Source organism: Crotalus tigris, unplaced genomic scaffold, assembly GCF_016545835.1.
Source record: "Crotalus tigris isolate CLP2741 ecotype Arizona unplaced genomic scaffold, ASM1654583v1 scf7180000018155.2402879, whole genome shotgun sequence".
Taxonomy (NCBI): domain Eukaryota; kingdom Metazoa; phylum Chordata; class Lepidosauria; order Squamata; family Viperidae; genus Crotalus; species Crotalus tigris.
The window spans coordinates 1,240,208-1,259,228 of record NW_024096851.1 but is presented as its reverse complement, the minus strand read 5'-3'; the positions used below and the strand labels follow the sequence as shown (position 1 = coordinate 1,259,228).

General features: G+C 38.6%; 1 protein-coding gene across 4 annotated transcripts in view; it reads right to left on the bottom strand.

The window, feature by feature from the left end:
• OLFM3 (olfactomedin 3) overlaps nucleotides 1–19,021 on the bottom strand; it is a 190,575-nt gene that overhangs the window by 23,651 nt on the left and 147,903 nt on the right. For all 4 annotated transcript variants that reach the window (XM_039348456.1, XM_039348455.1, XM_039348454.1 and 1 more), the window contains one exon: nucleotides 8,122–8,277. In XM_039348456.1, the coding sequence (XP_039204390.1) occupies nucleotides 8,122–8,268 (147 nt within the window). In that variant the 5' untranslated portion in view covers nucleotides 8,269–8,277. The remainder of the gene's footprint in view (nucleotides 1–8,121; nucleotides 8,278–19,021) is intronic.

Here is a 19,021-nt window from a genome sequence, read left to right as displayed (position 1 = left end):
TTTATTTGTTATGTATATGTTGGGGTATGGGACTATACATATGTTGTATATAGTATGTTTAGGTGTATGTCATGTATGTGTTTCACTTTGAGAGCGGGCAACTAAATTTCATTTTTGATGTGTGCCGTTGTGCCCACAATAAAAAAATGATATCTTATCTTATCTTATCTTATCTTATCTTATCTTCTTCAATTTTACCCTTATTTCATGTAAAGCTTCTATTGAGGGAAAAGAGTATACCATTTTCAACAGAACTTAAAATAAAACATAGAAGTCATGTTTTTTGAGGGGAGGATGGGGAGAAGAAGAAAAAAAAATCCTCCTTTGGCATCCAAATATTTAGAGAGAAATGGAATGGATAAAGCAGAGAGAGGTTGTGATTTTGTGATGGAAGGCCCATCCCTTTTTCATACCTCTGCCATTTTTGCTTTTTTGCCTCCCTTGTGGTTAACCTTGAAATGAAAAAGGATAAAGATCAAAGATCAAAACCCACCACAGATTCATTTTTGGCCCATCACTTGGCAGCTACCAGAAGGAAACCCAGAGTGAGAGCTGAACTCTATCTAATGTGACCTTTCTTGCAGTCCTTGTCAGGACGACACAAGGTTTTTTGTGCTGAGGTAACACTAGGCTGTTGAGTAGTAAATCTGAGTCTGCACAGCAAAAAAGGTTCAGATAAAGAAGTGGGCAAACCAGGAAAAAAAACACGTTAGATATGATGGAATTCACTTTTAAATGCCATTAAGTAAATCCAGTTAATAGTGCTCCATATATATTTAAGAACTTGATCATGCTAAAATGATCTCTCGGTCAGAATTTTTAGAAGGGCTTTGGAGTGGGCAGACAAGAGTTTTGTGGGCTAGAGGTGGCTGTCTACCTTGAGGACACTCTAAACTATTCTATCATCATGTTTCATAGCAGATGATGATGTTATTCCATCACCAGCATTGAAAATGTTGTTATAAATCCAGTGAGGTTTGGTTTATAGCTCAAAAGGGCAGCTTGTATTTTGTCTCTCCAGCAAAATGCTAGTTATTGCCCAAAAGAGAAACACAGCCAAAAACCAGTTATTAAAACAATTAATTCAATGAGCTGATCTTTCATTTTCTGCAGAAATAAATATCCAAGGATTGAACACAGATATGTATGATATTGGGTACTGTTCTGTATTAAAGACTGACTTCATCTCTTGGTTCTTGTCTGTAGATACTTTCATCTAATGAAAGGTGACTTTTATGAAAGAAGCTACTGTATTCCACAGAAACTATCACGGTAGAGAAAGGAAGAAGGGGAAGGAGGGGTTTTTTCCCCTGGATTTCAGCTATTGACTTTCTGCTTCCATATCAGAGATACCCTTGTCATCAAATCATATAGCATGTTGGAGTTCTCTTGTTTTGCCCTTATTTCTATGTGGTTCAGCCTCATTTTTCCAGTCTGTGTCTGTGCAAAGCCTCGTGAGTACATAACATAAACTAGATTGCAAACTACTGGCACTAGTCTAATTCAAAAACTCTGGAGGCACCATTATTTTCATGGCATCATGTCCAATAAGGATAATAGAAAGCTTTATGAGAGAGAAAAAAATATGACATCACTTTCAGCTCAGATTCAGTAAACAGGTGCAGCGATTTGGGAAAAGGCATTGATATTCCTTACAAAACTCCTTTCCCTTTCCACCTTCAAGGAACTGCTTGAAAGTCCAAGAAGCTTCCTTCACTGCAAATTTTATCATTGTCTCTTGCCAGAGAATGTATATTCCATCCAAGGTCGTGAGTTTCATTTTTCAAAATTGTGTTCTAATTCTGAGGAGGAAGTTAAATTGGATTAACTTCAGAATTGCCCATATTATAAGGATCCCTTTCCGAGACCCCTAAATTACTTAAAAGGGTTTTTGCCCACTTTTAAAATAAGCAGATATTGCAAAATCAGCATTGTACTCCCTGAAGAGATCTACCTTATGAGGCTTGTTAGCACTGCATCGTATTGTATACTGATAGTGGCGACTGTATTAAAAGCCCATTTAAATTAATTGTATTTACCTCTTTACTTTAATAAAATCTGTTTTCTAAAATTCATTTGGGAAACATTAGCATCAGTGGGGAGTCCATAGGTAAAGCTGAAGGGGATGTATTTCACACATCTAATTTAGGAAGACTGAAATTGCAGTGCTAAATTACAAGCAGAAATGTTATTATAATGAATGCATTAGAGAAAACTGAGCTCCCTTTGCAACTTCTAATTTTATACTCATGAGAAAAAAAAAACAAAACCATTTACTTTAGCTGCCCAGAAATTTTGAGCAAGAATGGTTTGGAACGGATGAATTGGGAGAGTGTTTCATTAGAGAGAGTATCATAAACTCCGACCTTTGCAAATGGACATTAAATTCTCTTTCTATTCTAGAGAACTTAATTTATGAATGCAGTGCTACCACTACATAAGTCAATGAGATTTTTTTTTCAATGTTGGCTTCAATATGCTTTCAGGATTTTTGTACAGATAAAAGGCAAGATTTATAGATTTTTATCTAATTCCCAGACTGTTCTTTCTCAAATGAGTTTAGGGTATTTCCATACGGTAAATGTATTTAATCTTATACATTTTTTTTCAAAAAAAAAAAAATGAACATGAAAGATATGGATCTATCCCTATATAGATAATCCTTGGGGTATAATGGCAATTGGGACCAGAATTTCCATCGCTAAGCAATGTGGTTGTAATGTGAGATATCCTGTGACTGCATTGCTCAGTCCAATTTGCCATTATAACCCCAGGATCACATGGGTTGTTAAGTGGAAAGAGATGGGAGTCCTAGCAAGCAGACCAGTGAGTATTAGGTGCCACAGGCAGGCACTGTGGAGTGCAGGCAGGTGTGCTGGTTCTGTGGGCAAGCACTATGGACCGTTGGTGGATGAAAAGGTGATGGGAGGAGGAACAACTTCTGACTTCCTTCCAGCTTCCCCAATGACTTTGATTTTGGAAAGCTGTCAGAGAATATAGGAAATCCCAATCTAATGACTATGGCTCACGTGGCATCATAATCACAAGATAGGCAACTGGCTTTTGATCATGTGACCACAGGTATGCTATGATGGCTGGAACTCTGAGGATTAGTTGTTTGTTCCGCCCTCATTTAGCACTGTCATAATTCTGAACGTTTGCTGAACGAGTGGTCATAACCTGAGGACTTCCTGTATCTATCTATCTTTCTTTATAGACTCCAGTAAAGTGTCTGAATTAGGGTGAATGCAAAACCCTGGAAATTGCAGATAGAATTTCCAACCCTTATTTATGAGTAAGTTCGTTAAGATGGAATTTTTTTGAACATTTTGAATTATTTCTTTCCAGGTTTCTTGACATCTGGACATAGATGCCATTTATGAGATAACCTACCAATGGACTACCTTCCTATCTCTTGGTCTAACTTTCCTTTCATTACTCTTCTACCCTCCTCACAATCTCTAGCAACTTCAATTGTAACAGGATTTTCAAAAATCTACAGAATGCTCAATGACATATCTACATTTCAATAAATGTACAAAGTATACTTCCTCTCAGAAAACAGTCTCTGAGTACCATCCAAATTGGGGAAAATTTCCCCAAAGTACAGACATAGAACTATGATCAGCAATTTGAAAAATTTGCAGGTAAGAGTTGTTGACTGGATCTCGCCTTCCAGCCCCCAATGGGAGAATGTTGGGGCCTATGTTGGTTAAGAATTCTTCTAGTGGATGAGGAATTGCATGCAAATGAGTGAAAGACATCCATGTACTAGAGTGAGTAAGCAGCCATAGAACGACTGGGGTGCTTTAGTCTTCCTTATTATCTAGTATAGAAACCAAGTAGAGTAGTTTTCCCTGCATACTTAGCCCAAAATTTAGTGAGTTCCTGGAGGAGAAGTGGAGGCTCTTGTCTCTGGTTGAAAACAAGCTCAGAGAGCACCAAGGACCCCTCACTTTCTATTGTGGTACTCCAAAAATCAAAATATTCATTGATTTTATACAGCTTTGGAACACATGGAATGTTAATGTTTGGGAGGTTTTTTTGAAAACTCTCTGAAAGGAAAGATGAAATGTGTACTTTGTTTAAATTAATGGAGTATTTACATAATCGGAAAGGAAGGGCATACACTTAACAAAGAAAAATAAATAATAAGCACCTGGAACTGCTACTGTATTATTACAGGCACGACTGCATTTTGTACTATATTTAATGTATTTATGGTACTATGTACACTACTTGGGAATCTCCTGTATATCAGGGAATACAGAAATAGTTTTAATAAATATCTGGGATAGAGAGTAAAGGATGCTTTCACTCTCTAATAAAGCTATCAACATCAAAGAGGAACTGGGTTTTTTATGGAACAAATATGTAAGATGGTGAATAGTCATCCATTTGAAAACAGGTTTCCTGTAACGCGTACCTAATCCAAAAGGCAAATTAGCTTGGTCTTTTGCCATTTCAGATGTGCACAGGAAAAGAAAACTGTGTTAAGGGGTATGAAATAAAAAGAAAAACATCTTACTTCATTTTACAGAATTGGAAGAAATAATACCACATCTCATTGTGGTATTATTCTATAGAGTCAGTCCGCATACTTCAATTGTTGGACCGTGCCTCCACGCTGCAATATTCATATTGCCAGTTCTATGACTGGTGGCTTTATCTACTGTAGTTTAAAAAGGTCAATGAGAGCTGAACCAGAGAAAGTGATAGGAATGAATGAATTCACTGCATTTTAACAGCATCAGTAAATATGGAGCTGTTATGGAACGGACAGGAGCACTTACGCATGCAAAGCCTGTTTTCTCTCTATTGCTTTGTCTCAATGTATGAAATGCATGGCCTGAATTCTTACAAATTGCTGCTTTGAAAGAAAGCAGACGGTCTATTATTCTGACCTTTTAAATTACTCAATAGCCTTACTGCTTTGCAATCCCTTTCAAAATGCCAGTTGAAGTATCATATCAAATCGGTTAGCCCAGCCAATCCAAATATCAGGTCTCTAAAAAAGGTTACTGTGTTCAAACAGGCAGTTTGCCTTTGACAGCTAGGACTGAGCAGCTGCTTACTGACATTATGTGCGGTCAAGGAAAAGTGGAGTAAACAATACAAAATACGTGAGCCACCCCAGACAAGTTTGTTATCAAGACCAATGTTGGTAACAGTCATAACAGAGCCAGGAATGACCCTATTACCTATGTGAAGATATTATGCATTGACACCATTCTGAACCTTTCTTGAAGGGATAGTTTCTGCTTAGCTTCCCTTCCTGAGTGAATTAACCTGGGTGTGACCTTAGAGAAGGCTTTCTACTAATATCTGCTATGGCTGGAGAGAAAAAAAAAGGCATAACAAGACTGCCAGATGATCAGCAGGTCCAGCGCAGCGGTATTTCCTTTTGGAGGCAAATGTCATATTTATGCTCAGATCTAGTGATTGGAGATTTCTTTCAAGTCTGAGGAGAGGGAAGCATTCTCCCTACACTTGAGGGCTTCAGGAGAGCTGAAGGAGCACGAACCAGTTTGGTTGCCCAGCCAGGCTTGTCATTCAACATAACTGCCCACTCCTCCTATTGTTTGGTGCCTGAGGCAGCCACAATCCTTTGCCTAAAGCAGTGTTTCCCAAACTTGACAATTTTAAGGCGTGTGGACTTCAACTCCCAGAATTCCACAGCCAGCGTTGCTGGCTGTGGAATTCTGGGAGTTGAAGTCCTCATGCCTTAAAATTGTCAAGTTTGGGAAACACTGGCCTAAAGCAAGGTTTGACTCTGTTCATTTGGTCAAAAACACAGAAAGTGGCAGAGGGAGCAGCATCATTCTCTGCTCATCTTTTATGGAACTCAGGCAACAACTGCTGAGAGGAATCTGTAGACTTTCTGAGAAATTGCCATGAAGTTCATCAGGTTCCCTGGGTGAAGAATACACTTCTTCTGTTTTGATTCTTTATTGCCCAGAATAGGTATTTTCCCCTCTCTTCAAAATGTCTAAATTTGATTTCAGAAGAACTTGCTCATTGTTGCATGTCCTCCTGGAGATTTGCATCTTTTCCCTGTGATTGATCAGCCTTTATGTATTGCTGAGAAGCAAAAAGTCTTTGGCGGAAAAAAGAACCTCAAATACGATCCTGTTAGATTGCCATCATCTTTTTTTTTTTGCTTCCAAAATCATTTTAGTAATGTTGATATTCATTCCAATTCACTGACAAAACAAGCAACAATCTCAGACTGTGAATAATAAACAAGTTTGGTTCATAGTTAAATATCTTGTGAAAATCCAGTTTAGAATCACAGGATGATATCCAGACATAATGTTTGGACTTGATTCACTCATTTAACTTAGTTTCATCTGCCTACTTTAGAAGAATGGATATTTAAAGTTTCTAACTTTGCAGAAATGGCAAAAATTTCTGCTTATTTGAAGGATCATACACAAGAAAGATATATTATTGTATGGAGAAGATGGATAGATTATATTCAGAAAAAATATGGGACTATAAAGTTTCATTTATTTTATGAGTAAATTTTATAGTAACTGTTGTAGAGATTTGTTTATATATCTTAATTTAAGGGGAGTTAAAGGTTAAGTATGATTTTTTTTATTTTTTTTATTTTTTCTTTCTTTTTTATTATTGTTAACCTTCTTATTAATAACCCTGTATTCTGCTCTGGGAAGCGAGGGGGGGAGGGTTGAGGGTGGGTGGGTAATGATAATATAGTCATGGTAAATGCTTGGGCATTTCCCCTATGCTGCGTTCATGTGTGTGAGAGGGATGAGAGGGGAGGAAGGAGTAGGGAGGAAGTAGGATGGTTAGAGGAGATGGGGAGGGGAAGAGAGTAGGAGGGGAGGAGAGAGGGAAGTAGGGAAGGTTTAGAGAGGGTGAACGCAGCCTGGGGGGAATGGGCAGGCGGTACCAATGGATAATTGTATTTTGTATGAATAAATGGAAAATAAAAACTTTTTAATAAAAAAAAAACTTAGTTTCATCTGGCTTCAGGGAACCTCTCCAGAGAGCTAGAAAGAAGTCAAAAGTAATTTAATTGACTAGGTTCTCTAACCCCAAGAATTATTATAGCCTCCTCAGACACTGTGAAATTCATGCTGCAGTGTTTTATCAGTGGTAAAATTCCTGTTTTTAAAGTGAGGGAAAGTTGGAAGAAACCAGACTGGAAGATTAATTCTACTTTCAGAGATGAGACCAAATAACTCAAGAACCCACATTTTAAGGGAAGTTGGTGAGAATCTCTCCCTTAGTATCATTTAGACTGTAGTCCTCTACTTCCTTATCTCAGTAGGCGTACAATGAAAAGAATGCGGTACAATTTAGGCTACACATACATATTCTACATCTTTCACATTTTATACAGAGGCATATTCAGGAGCTGAAAGCTTTGGTTAAAATAATGAAAGCAGTTTCATGCCATCAGATTCAAGCCCTACGTCGTTTATACAGGTGGCATCAAGGCATACTTACAAAAAGGGCAGGGTTTCTTTCCCAATGGCATAGTGCTGTTTTTCTTGTTTATTTGTTTGTTTGTTTAGCCACTAAATGAGAAAATATTAATATCTCAATTTACCCTATGTGTCCATTGTACCTTCTGATTGCATCCTTAATTGAATAAAGATCTGACCCCAAAATCTATATTTCAAATTAAAAATATTAAGTCAAATAATCCTATTAATAAAACATAGGAACCATAATAGTCCCTTCTTGGATATGTATTAGAATTCACATGAATATCATTCCATATAATTTTGTTATTAAATCTCCTGAATGATTCAGTGTAACATCAGTAGAATCTGGCCATACACGTACGGTTGGTTATACATATGCTACCTTCCCTCCCTCCCTCTTTCTCTCCCAGTGGGAACCCCATCATGAAGGAAGTGACACAGAATGTCTTCACATGTTTGTTTCAGTAAGTTATGATAACTTCCCATCAGAGTGAAACAGCATAGAGTAGGGACAATCTTTTTCAAAGCAAGTCTTCAGGCATTTACTAACAAGTATTTAAAATTGACATCTAGCCCACCTCATAGTGCCCTTTCTCAAGCATATAACTTCTGGCAGTCAGTCAAAACAATTGTTATAGAAAATTTAAAGATGGGAAATGCTTACTTGAAAATGCTTGGTCATTAAGGTTTTTCGGTCGTCTTCAATTTGTCGGAACTTAGCCTTCAGTCCCTTCATTTGCGTTTCCATTCTCAAAACATACTGGAAATCCCTCTGAGTCCGTAGATTTAAAACTTCAATGGACTGAGACATATTCTGAACCTGTGAAAGAAGAACAATGCTCATAACCTCATTTTTAAAAGTGCTTTCCTCTTTCTTTCCCAATACAGTTCAATCAAACGCAGAGTGATAGTTTGGCATGTGTCAGTTCTTGGATTGTTATCCATTTTTAAGACCGCAGCAAAATGTTGCATTTCTCAATGCACATGAATAGAGTGTCTGAACTGTAGATCAGACGCCGCTCTTGTTCTTGGAGAAATACAGCTTTTCTTAATTAATGAGATGGTGAGAATATTAAATTTGGATCCCTGCTTTATCTAATAAGCATTACCCTGTAAAAAGATCTCACAACGCAAATCCATGGAATACTACAAGACAAACATTGTTTTCCAGGCAGAGCCAAATGCTATAGCAGTATAGGACATGGTGTCATGTGGTCCAAAGGAAGGAGTCTGGTACCAGAAGAGGCCATTATCAAAACAAGGAGTATTTAGTAATTTTCCCCACACTACCCAGAAATGCACATCTAGCTCTTTATACAAAGCTGATGGGTAAAAGAGATGCAGGAATTTGAACAATGGTATAAACAGAATTCACATCTGATACTCAGCACTCATGGAATTCTTCCACAATAGCTTCTTAAGCTTTTCAACAGTAAAATCACAAGTTCCTTATATTTTCTTGTGTACCTGTTCATCTCTTCCCATCTCACATGTCAGGAGAAAGGCTCACAGGAAGCCTGATTCAAGAGGCAGAGGCATCTCTTAAGGATGATGTCATACCTGTCATGCTATCATCACTCTCCTCATCACGGATGCAAATGATGCAATTTCCATCATTTGCACAAGTATGTCACGGCACCCATAATCTCACTTGACATTCCCCCCCTCCCCCCTGACACTTCTGCACAGTCATTGCTTTGCTTTGGGGTTGATTCAGAACAGCACCCAGATCCACATCAGCAACAGCTTGTTATTAAAAAAAATGTTTTTAAGGATGCTTCACTTGGGGACCTCAGGTTATACTTCTGAAAAAGGAAATGAGAAGTGCAATTACAACAGATATTTGGTTTTATACATGAGGGAGCCCTAGTGACAACAAACACCTTGCAAAGCTGGCTTGTTCTCATATAACATACGGATGAGTGTCAGATTTTCTTTTTTTAACCAAGGGAGGGAGGTAGTTTCTGACTTGCCTCTCCTTACACCTTACGAGATAGTGCAGAATACAGAATAACAAAGTTGGGAGGCACCTTGGAATTTTCTAGTCCAAGCCCTGCTCCAGCAGGAAATTCTACATCCCATTTCAGACAAATCACTGTCCACTCTCTTTTTAAAAAGTATTGGAGCAACCACAATTTCTGAAATCAACCCATTCCCACCAATTAATTATTCTAACTGCCAGGAAATCTCTCCTTTTTTCTAGGATGATTGTCTCCTTGGTTAGTTTTCATCCAGATAAGAAACACACCCAGAAGTACTAGTTCTAACTTTATTGTAAAGTTACATTCACAGAATCTTGCAAATATGAAAGTACATCTTCCCATCTTTACCTTTACAGCAACAGGAAATTTGGCAGGGTCCCTTCTGAGATATTTGCCCTCCATATTATATCTGTGAGCTGAGTTGCCACTTGTCTGATCATTGTCTAGCCTGTGGCTCTTTTGCTTGTCTCTCAAGAACATTCCCACATACCCCTGCACTACCACATCACTTTGCAATCATGGTAAGAGGTAAATTTGTCACTGTACTTATATTTGCTGCAAAGGAAAATCAAAAGCTTCTTTTTTTCTCTTGCCTTTCTTTCTTTCTTTCTTTCTTTCTTTCTTTCTTTCTTTCTTTCTTTCTTTCTTTCTTTCTTTCTTTTTCTTTCCTGTTTTTGCTTTCATTATTTTGTGTTAGTTTTTATGCTCTTTGTAAAACTTTTAATAAAAATTTTATATTTAAAACCCTCCATATCACAGCCAAGGTTCTTCCTGAGCTTCAATAACATGCCGCTTCTTACAAAATGTGAGAAGCTACTTTCCAGCCTGGATCCTTGCTCTGCACACTGAGCACTCTGTGGAGCCTATGGAATGGCAGCCATTGTGGCTGGCAGCTTCTTCCTTTCATTTTGCTGCCAAATCCACAGGCACCATTTACAAATTGGAAGTGAGCTGCCTGCCACATTTTCTGTCTGAACCACACACCTTTTAAAGACAAATGTAGAATATGAACTCCATATATCAAAGAAAGCTGGATGCTGTTAACGTGCTCGCCTGGGGCAGATATCTTTCTACCCTTGAAACCTACTTTTTTATCTTCATGGTCTAAGATTTTTGCTTCAGAACATCAAAAATCAAAACTGCGTGATGGGAAAACGATGGGGAAGCAAACTGTTTCAGTGAATAGGAGGATGTGGGACTTTGGATGGCTATGTTTTGGGTCAGTGGTGAAGTTTGATAGACATTCAGGCTCTCAGAAAATAGCATGTGATTAATGGAAGAGAAGAGAATGGTTTAGTCCCAGGAGGAGAGTGGCCAGTACGTTTCCCTAGATCACAGGAATCCTCTGAACCTTTCTATGATCTATTCAGAGTGAACTGTTGTAATCAGGTGGCAAATTCCTGAGGTTCTGCGTTATGGATTCCATGCTTTTTACAGTCATTTTAACAATTTAAGCTTCAAATAGATTTAAAACATTAAATAATATTTGAACTGTCCATCAAAAAGCCCTTCCCCAACAAAAATATGGAAGAATAATAATGAATCCCAGTCCTACTGAGATTGACCCTTGATCTTTAAAAATGTATTTTTTTCCCCCCAAATGCTGTCTTCTCTCCTGTGGCAATCTCTTGATATCTGTCCATTAGATGACTCCCAAACTGGAAAGTTTCACTAAAAAACATATATGGGTAATGTCATATAAGCACAGAGCACACCTGAAATAAAGCCTGAGTTTTTCTAGAAAATGGAGTAATTCTTCTTAAAGTTGAAAAAATAAGGGAAAGCAAAATACAGCATACTTGTTCCAAAAAGAATGAGACAGAGAGGAAGATATCAAGTGGCAGCCGGCTAAAGACAGATTCAGGTCTGGGAGAGAGAAAAGCAGGCAATGCTTAATTGATAACAATGAGAAAAGAAAAAAAGAAGAAAAGGAGAAGAAATCTGAGTTATATGATTACGAGCTATTGAACACGAGGCACAGAAGGCCAATATGCCCTCTTCTCAGTATTGTTAAGGAGAAGTGGGAAAATGTCCTCTTCTAAATGCAGCCAAAGTGGAGTTTCAGCAATGTAATCCTGTTTCTCCAATAGTGAAGAAAGCTGGGAGCTATGGTTTAACAACATCTGGAAGAACTTTGAGTTACAATGAGAATGGGAAGACAAAATTAAGCACTGCAGCTCTTTGATGGCAACACTATAGTCTTGCAATGAGAATTTCTCGCTTGAAAAATTCACAGAGTTTTCAAAAATCACAGGAAAAAAAGAAATCATACTCAACCATATGCTTTTTCTTTTTCTTCTCCATTTATATAAGCAAGCTCTCCCCCAGCCATCTACCTGCTGAAATGCATGCAGGGAAGGAGCCATGGGCACATATTGCAAACATGAGCTTCAATATGCAGGCAGTGTATGTGAGGCTTGGGCCTTCCTACTATTTTGTCTGTACACTGAAGACACATGGAGGACAACCTTAATAATAGGTAAGTATTTCAATTTCCATATTAGTGTGGCTCTGTCCTTTGCTTACTTCAGTTTTCATTTGCAAAATAATGACAAAAAGGTAGGATTCCACTGGCACCATCAGTTGATTGCCACTATTTTTAAACAGCAAATATAGTAATGCATTATTGGGTCATGCCAAGCATTCAAGTGCAAGAAAATCTGCTATAGCCAATTTAATTTCTATTTTTTGTCCACTCAAAATCCCCAAGTTCTGCACTAATGAATTGCCTAAATGGGATTTTTAATAAGAAAGAGAAGAAAATGAAGCAAGGATGCTGGCCTGGAATTTATTGATGCTTGCAAAAGACTTGAAATGATGGACAAACAAAATTCTTGCTGTTACTCAGATCATAGGCAACTCTTGCTGATGTTTCATGTGTGGGTGTAGCTTCTCAGAAGTGTACCATCTACTTGATGGCACAGTTCTGAAACTTTTTTGTGTGTGTGCCATAATTGACTTCAGGGTGTTTCTGCCAACATCAAAAATTCCATGACTATAAAACCATTACAAAGAAAGTTAGTCCAAAAGGCAAAATAGCTTCTGGGCTTCAGAATCACTCCACATCAAAATCACTTCCTTCTTCTACCAATTTTAGGCTATCTTACCAGTCTAGTGATATTATTAAATACATCTTTCTTTTATTCAGTTTCTACATGCCCAGCTTTTGCTCATGGAGGTATTGAAACACAAGTCTTTGATTTTTTATATTCAGGAGCACAATGATGTTAAAAAAGCTAAGCTTTTGGTTAGAAACTTGGATGGGAGATCACCAGGAAGTCCCCGGGCTGTAGATAAGACTGGGGAGTTTAAAGAAAAAGTGAAAAGAATTGCAGACATAGACAGTAGCAAATCAATTCTGGATTGTTACCAAAAAAACAACCCAACCCAACCATAAATGTGTCAATGAAGTCATAAGGCATCTGGCTGCATCTCAAAGCTGTCTTGGAAATGAGAAAGACATTTAGGGTATTGGCTTCCTTTTGTCTAAAAGAGCAATTTGAAATAAATTATCAAAAACCTAACAGGTTGGGTTTTGCACAACCAGCCAAAGGATGCATAATTGGCACAGCGGCAGGATCCCAGATGCATACTTATAAACATTTTGAGATGCAGATCCAGACCTTAAGAGTGCACATCTCCCCTATGAGACAGTGTTATTCAGTGTAGCTTATCGGCTGAGATTTTTTCCATTCAAAAGGAGCACATTTTATTCCTGCAGCTTGCAAGGTCTTTTTGCTAAATTGTTTCTCAATTTCTTTCAAGTTTTCACATTTGTGAACGTCCGGTTAGATCCCACAGGCTGGGCCTCCTTCAGATCCCGTCGGCCAAGCAGTGCCATTTGGCGGGGCCGCGGAGGAGGGCTTTCTCTGTGATGGCGCCCATGTTTTGGAACCAGCTCCCCCCGGAGATTAGGACCACTCCCACCCTGTTGGTTTTCCATAAGCTGCTTAAGACCTGGCTTTTCCGGCAGGCCTGGGGTTTATAAAACCTGACCCCTGGATGACTGTTCTTGTACTGTTTGTTTTGTTATGTTTTATGTGTTTTTTATTGTTAGCCGCCCAGAGTCCTCCGGGAGTGGGGTGGCTTATAAATTTTAAAAATAAATAAATAAATAAATTTGTGTTAAATTTTACAAAGCGCAATAACCTGTAAGCCATCCAGTTCAAAAGAGCCATTCTTGAATGAATGCTGCCTTATTAGTTACAGATGGGTTTGGTTTTTGTGAGTGACAGACCCTGGTACTAATCAGCCAGAAGACTATGAATTCTAGTTCTGCCTTAGGCACCAAGCCAGCTGGGTGATCCTGGGCCAATTACTTTCAGCCCTAGGAAGGAGGCAATTGTCTCCCAGTTTCTAGCCACTGCACCAAACTGGCTCTGTGCTATTCTTACTCAGATGCATATACTTTATGCATATACTATTTTATACAGAAGTTTCCAGTTTAAAGGTTGCAATAAGATTTGTGATTTTTTTTTTTAATGAAAGGTGTCTTTACATTTGCCCAATGCACTCCCTGAAATGTCAGTTCTTTGGAGAATGAAAGAAACAGTATTTGTTCAAATAAGAAAAAAGCAAATCTTCTTTGTCAAGTTATTGGTGAGTTACTAACATATAATGTGTTAGGTTTGTTCTCCTTATTAAAATAAAAGAAGAAACATCCAAAAACCATGCCGGAGAGTCTGCAGAGAGCTCATTCTCAAAATTCAAGATTCAGCATTGGTTTTTTGAGTTGAAAACTGAAATATGAGGAGCCTTTGAAAACTGTCTTCGAATGCTTTGGATTCAGCATACATACATGCATACTACAAGGAACCCTGGCTTATTATGTGCAAATTGTTAATCAGCTGCATTGAATGCGGCAGTTACTTTGAATTTCTACAATGAAAAGTAAAGCTCACAGCATCCATTGTTTACCTGTTTACAAATAAATGTATCAATCAAAGAAAATATTTGTAGCTCAGGGTTGAACAGTGATGATGATGTTACCTAGTTATGTAATGAAACACCTGCAAGAAAATAACCAAGCTCAGAGAGCATCAAGGACCACATAAATAAATGTATTACTACTACCTGCTTACAATATGCATCAGAAGAAAACTGTTCCTTATGTAGTATTTTTGTGACCTGACGCTGTGTTAGCAGAAGGAAAATATAACCACACAAAGCTCTAGGATTTTTTTTCTACATAAGAACTTCTGGGAACTTCACCCAAAAAACCTCTTTGCTGTTGCCAGGAAATGAAATCTTCTGCAGCAAATTTTCACTCTCAATTTTTTTGAGGCTTCTTGTCTATATTTCAAATTGAAATCTAAAAGTTGTATTACATTGTTTTTTTAAAAAAATCTGGAATAGTTTATGCAACCAGAAACTCATTTATAGCTATAAATCAGGACCTGCAAGAGTTAATGTGACTACCACACCTATTCCCCCTCCCCCAACCCAAGAAGTCCAGGTATGGTTTCCAGAACTTTCTAAATTTCTGTTCAATTCTTTGTTCTCTTTGCCCTGATCAATTTGCTACCATATTTGTACAGTAGGAAGAAACCACTTTTAAGGGAGAAAATGGGGTGTTCCACTTGTTGGATTGCTGGGTGAGGGAGGAGAGGAAAAATACATAACAAACTGGTAGGGCACAGAGAGCCATTTTCTTTGCCGCATCAACCTCTTTAATCCCACTGGTTATTTGCTAGACATGAAACTGGAGGAAGGTTGAGACTGGCAGTAAATGGGAAATATCTGTAGCCAGGGCCCCTTCCCTGGTATTTCTCACCTGCTTCTCCCCAAAGAATTATTATATACATTAACATAGATAGTCCTCAACTTATGATCACAATCAAGCCCAAAATTTATGTAAAACACTTGTTAAGTCAGTTTGCCCCATTTTACAACCTTTCTTAGAATAGAGTAGAATTTATTGCCACTGTGTAACTCACAATGAAATTAAGTGCTGTCCACAGTGCACACTACTCACAAGTAAAAACCACAAATAAAAACATACATTATATATACAGAGTTGTTAAGTGAATCACTGCTAGTCAAACTGTTATTAAGTGAATGTGGCTTCCCCCAATGACTTTGCTTGTCCGAAGGTCGCAAAAGGGGATCACATGACCTTGGGACTCAGCAACTATCATAAATATGAGTCGGTTACCAAGCAGCCAAATTTTGATCACATGACCATAGGGATGCTGCAATGGTCATACATGTGAAAACTGGTCATAAGTCACTTTTTTCAGTGCCATTGTAACTTTGAACGGTCACTAAATGAACTGTTGTAAATCGAGGCCTACCTGTATGTTAAGCCATGCACCAAAAGCAAGGTGTCAGCTCTATGATCTACCGACTAAAAAATGTTAGTTGCCATTTACTTAAGTCAGTTTCAACTTATTTCAAGGCTAATGGGGATTCTTTGGGGGGGGGGAAATGGAGGGATATCAATTCTTTTGGCCACATGTGAATAACGAATGGATCATTACTTTCACCCGTTTAAATTTTTAGTGTTTTTTTTTTCCACAGAAGAAATAGTGTCTTTGGATTTTAATAAGAGAATAGCAATAAATTTCTCTGTCTCCTGAGGGATGTGACAATTCTCCTGGGGGAGAGCAGGTTATGAAGGCAGCTGCCGCTGACTGTTGTGGGACATGAGATTAATTCAGGACTAGATAGACCTCTGGCCTAAGCCATCCAAAACATATTTTCAACTTTTTTATACGGCATCTAATTCAGAACCCAAGAGATGACATGGAGAGAAGGTCAAATAATGCACAGAAACCACACGGTAGATTTGTGTTAGGTTAATCTTGCGTAACCCCATCCCTAGTTGAAAACCAAATGAAACGCTAAAATTGACATTTAATCCAAATACAGATTTGCTATTTATCTTGCCTTTGAACGCTTTCTGAGAAAAAGCTTGTAGAAACAGCAAAGCCACATTTTTTTTAAAAAAAAAACTGTACTTGTCAAGATGGAAACCAGGCAAACACAAAAGCCACCACAACTGTGACACAGCTACGAACACAGGACTGAATCTGCAACATGGGGCTTAGAGAAGTAGCAATTCTTGTGCGCTCAAATGTAATTAGCTTAAAATAATTTCACCAGGGCTGGAATGAATTTCAGGCAGATCTGGTTATTTGAGTAAAAATTCTAAAACATACTGCTTACATGTAAAAAAAATATGCAGTGTTTAGGATGGAAATAATGCCTCAGATAATCCTGATTATAGGCAGTCCTTGATCTACAACCATTTGTTTAGTGACCATTCAAGGTTACAATGGCACTGAAAAAGTGATTTAAGACCGGTTTTTACACTTTCGACCATTGCAGCATTCCCATGGTCACGTGATCAAAATTCAAGCACTTGGCAACTGGCATGTATTTACGACTGTTGACTGCCTGGGGTCATGTGTCCACTATTTGTAACCATCCCAGCTGGCTTCCAACAAGCAAATCCATGGGAGAAGCCAGATTTGTTTAGCAATCACATGACTCACTTAACAACTATAATGATCTATTTAACAACTATGGCAAAAAGGTCGTAAAATGAGGCGCTTGTCACTTAACAACTGCCTTGCCTAGCCATAGAAATTTTGGGCTCAGCTGTGGTTGAAAGTATGTGGATAAACTATCCATATGTGGATAAACTGACTCAGCTGAGCATCCATGGAAATTGCAGACAGGATGACATTTCCAATTGCAAACAAAACTAGTTAAGAATGAGGACAAAGATGGTAGTCTCGATGCTTTCTGGGGGAGTACAAAACAATATTAAAAATGGGGAAGAATTTTTTGGTAGACGCACTGTAATGGATGCTGCAATACAATTCCTCCAAAGCAGAAATAATTAAACCAGTGCTCCTCCCCTATCAGTTGGCCATTCACTTGACCACCCGAGCCCAAGGAAGAGAAAACGCTCCAGTAGCCAAAGATGTGACTTCTGCCCTAAAAGTCAGCCTGAAGGATGATAAGTGGTTTTAAATTTACAGCAATGTTTGCTCAATACATGATGGACTAGCCTGGGTAGGGGCAAAACTTCACGCTCCAGAGTCAGAAACTCATGGTTTTGAGGAGCTGCCATGAGTTAAAAACGGTGGGATATTTTGGGGTTGTGAAAAAACTGCACTTAGTCAAGAGGCAGTTTTGGTGGCCACTCCTCAAGAAATACATTGAGGGCTATGTTGCCAGCTGCCCGATGCACACTTTGGCAAAGCGGCGATAAGGGAAAGCTCTAGGACTCCTTCAAACAGTAGCTGAGCCATCAACACCTTGGAGAGAGATTTCTATGGACTTTATTATAGAACTCCCTGAAAGTGCGGGAAATATAGTAATTTGGGTGGTGACTGATTTATTCTCCAAAGTGCATTTTATCCCTTGCCAAAAGATCTCTTCCACTTGAGGTCTTGCAAAACCATTCCTGCATCATATTTATCAACTACATGGAGCACCTCAACACATTATTACAGATAGGGGGAGCAGTTCATCTCCAAGTTCTGGTGAGCCTTCTGGGAGATATTGGGGACTGAACCAAGGACTTAGTTTTAGTCATCACCCCCAAATAAATGGGGGTATTAAAAAAAGGTGATATTTGCCACTCTCAAAACGATTCACCTGTGCGCAAAAACCAAAAAAAGTTAACATCTGAATTAGTGTAGCCCAGTCCTTTTTTTTCTCATAACACTTGGTTTTTCTAAGCAAGGTATGTGACGGGAGGGGAATCAGGGGAAAATTCACAAATAATGGAGGAATCCTGGAAGGGTCAAAAAAGTCAAGATGGCAGCTACAACTAGGCAATCGAAGCCTGATTGTAGGGTTTGATCACATGGTCACAGATGCCATCTTGACACACGCATAACCCTGCACAGTTTTTTAGAATTTAGATTCCTTCCTGGTTGAAATGGTGGAAGGTGGGTTAATTACATATTAGGCCACTAATTCTTAAAAAAAATGTATTAGGGTTAAATTTCCTACTTCTAAGACTATGTGAGACAGGTAATCCTCGACTTACGATCACAACTGAGCTCAATTTTTTTGTTGCTAAGTGAGACATTTGTTAAGTAAGTTTTGCCCCATTTTTGCACAGTTGTTAAGTGAATCACGGCAGTTGTCAAATTAGTAACATGGTTGTTAAGTGAATCTGGCTTCCCCATTGACTTTGCTTGCCAGAAGGTTGCAAAGCGGGATCACTTGACCCCGGGACACTGCAACCATCATCAATGTGAGTCAGTTGCCAAGCATCAGAATTTTGATCACGTGACCATGGAGATGCTGCAACGGTCGTAAATGTGAAAAACAGTCATAAGTCACCTTTTTTCAGTGCCATTATAACTTCGAACGGTCACTAAATGAATTGTTGTAGGTTAAGGACTATCTGTACTGAAGACCAGTTTTTGCAAGTGTTGCTTTTAGGTAAGCCTGGATTGTGGAACTGCAGCCATTGTGATACGATCAGATTTACAACTCTCATTATCTCTACCATGGGCAAGTGTCAAGCCCCTGGGCTTGTCATGGGCCAGGAGATGGGGAGCATGCAGCCAGACGCTGCAGGTGCTGTCCTCAAAGGAGACAGAAGGCAGGAACACT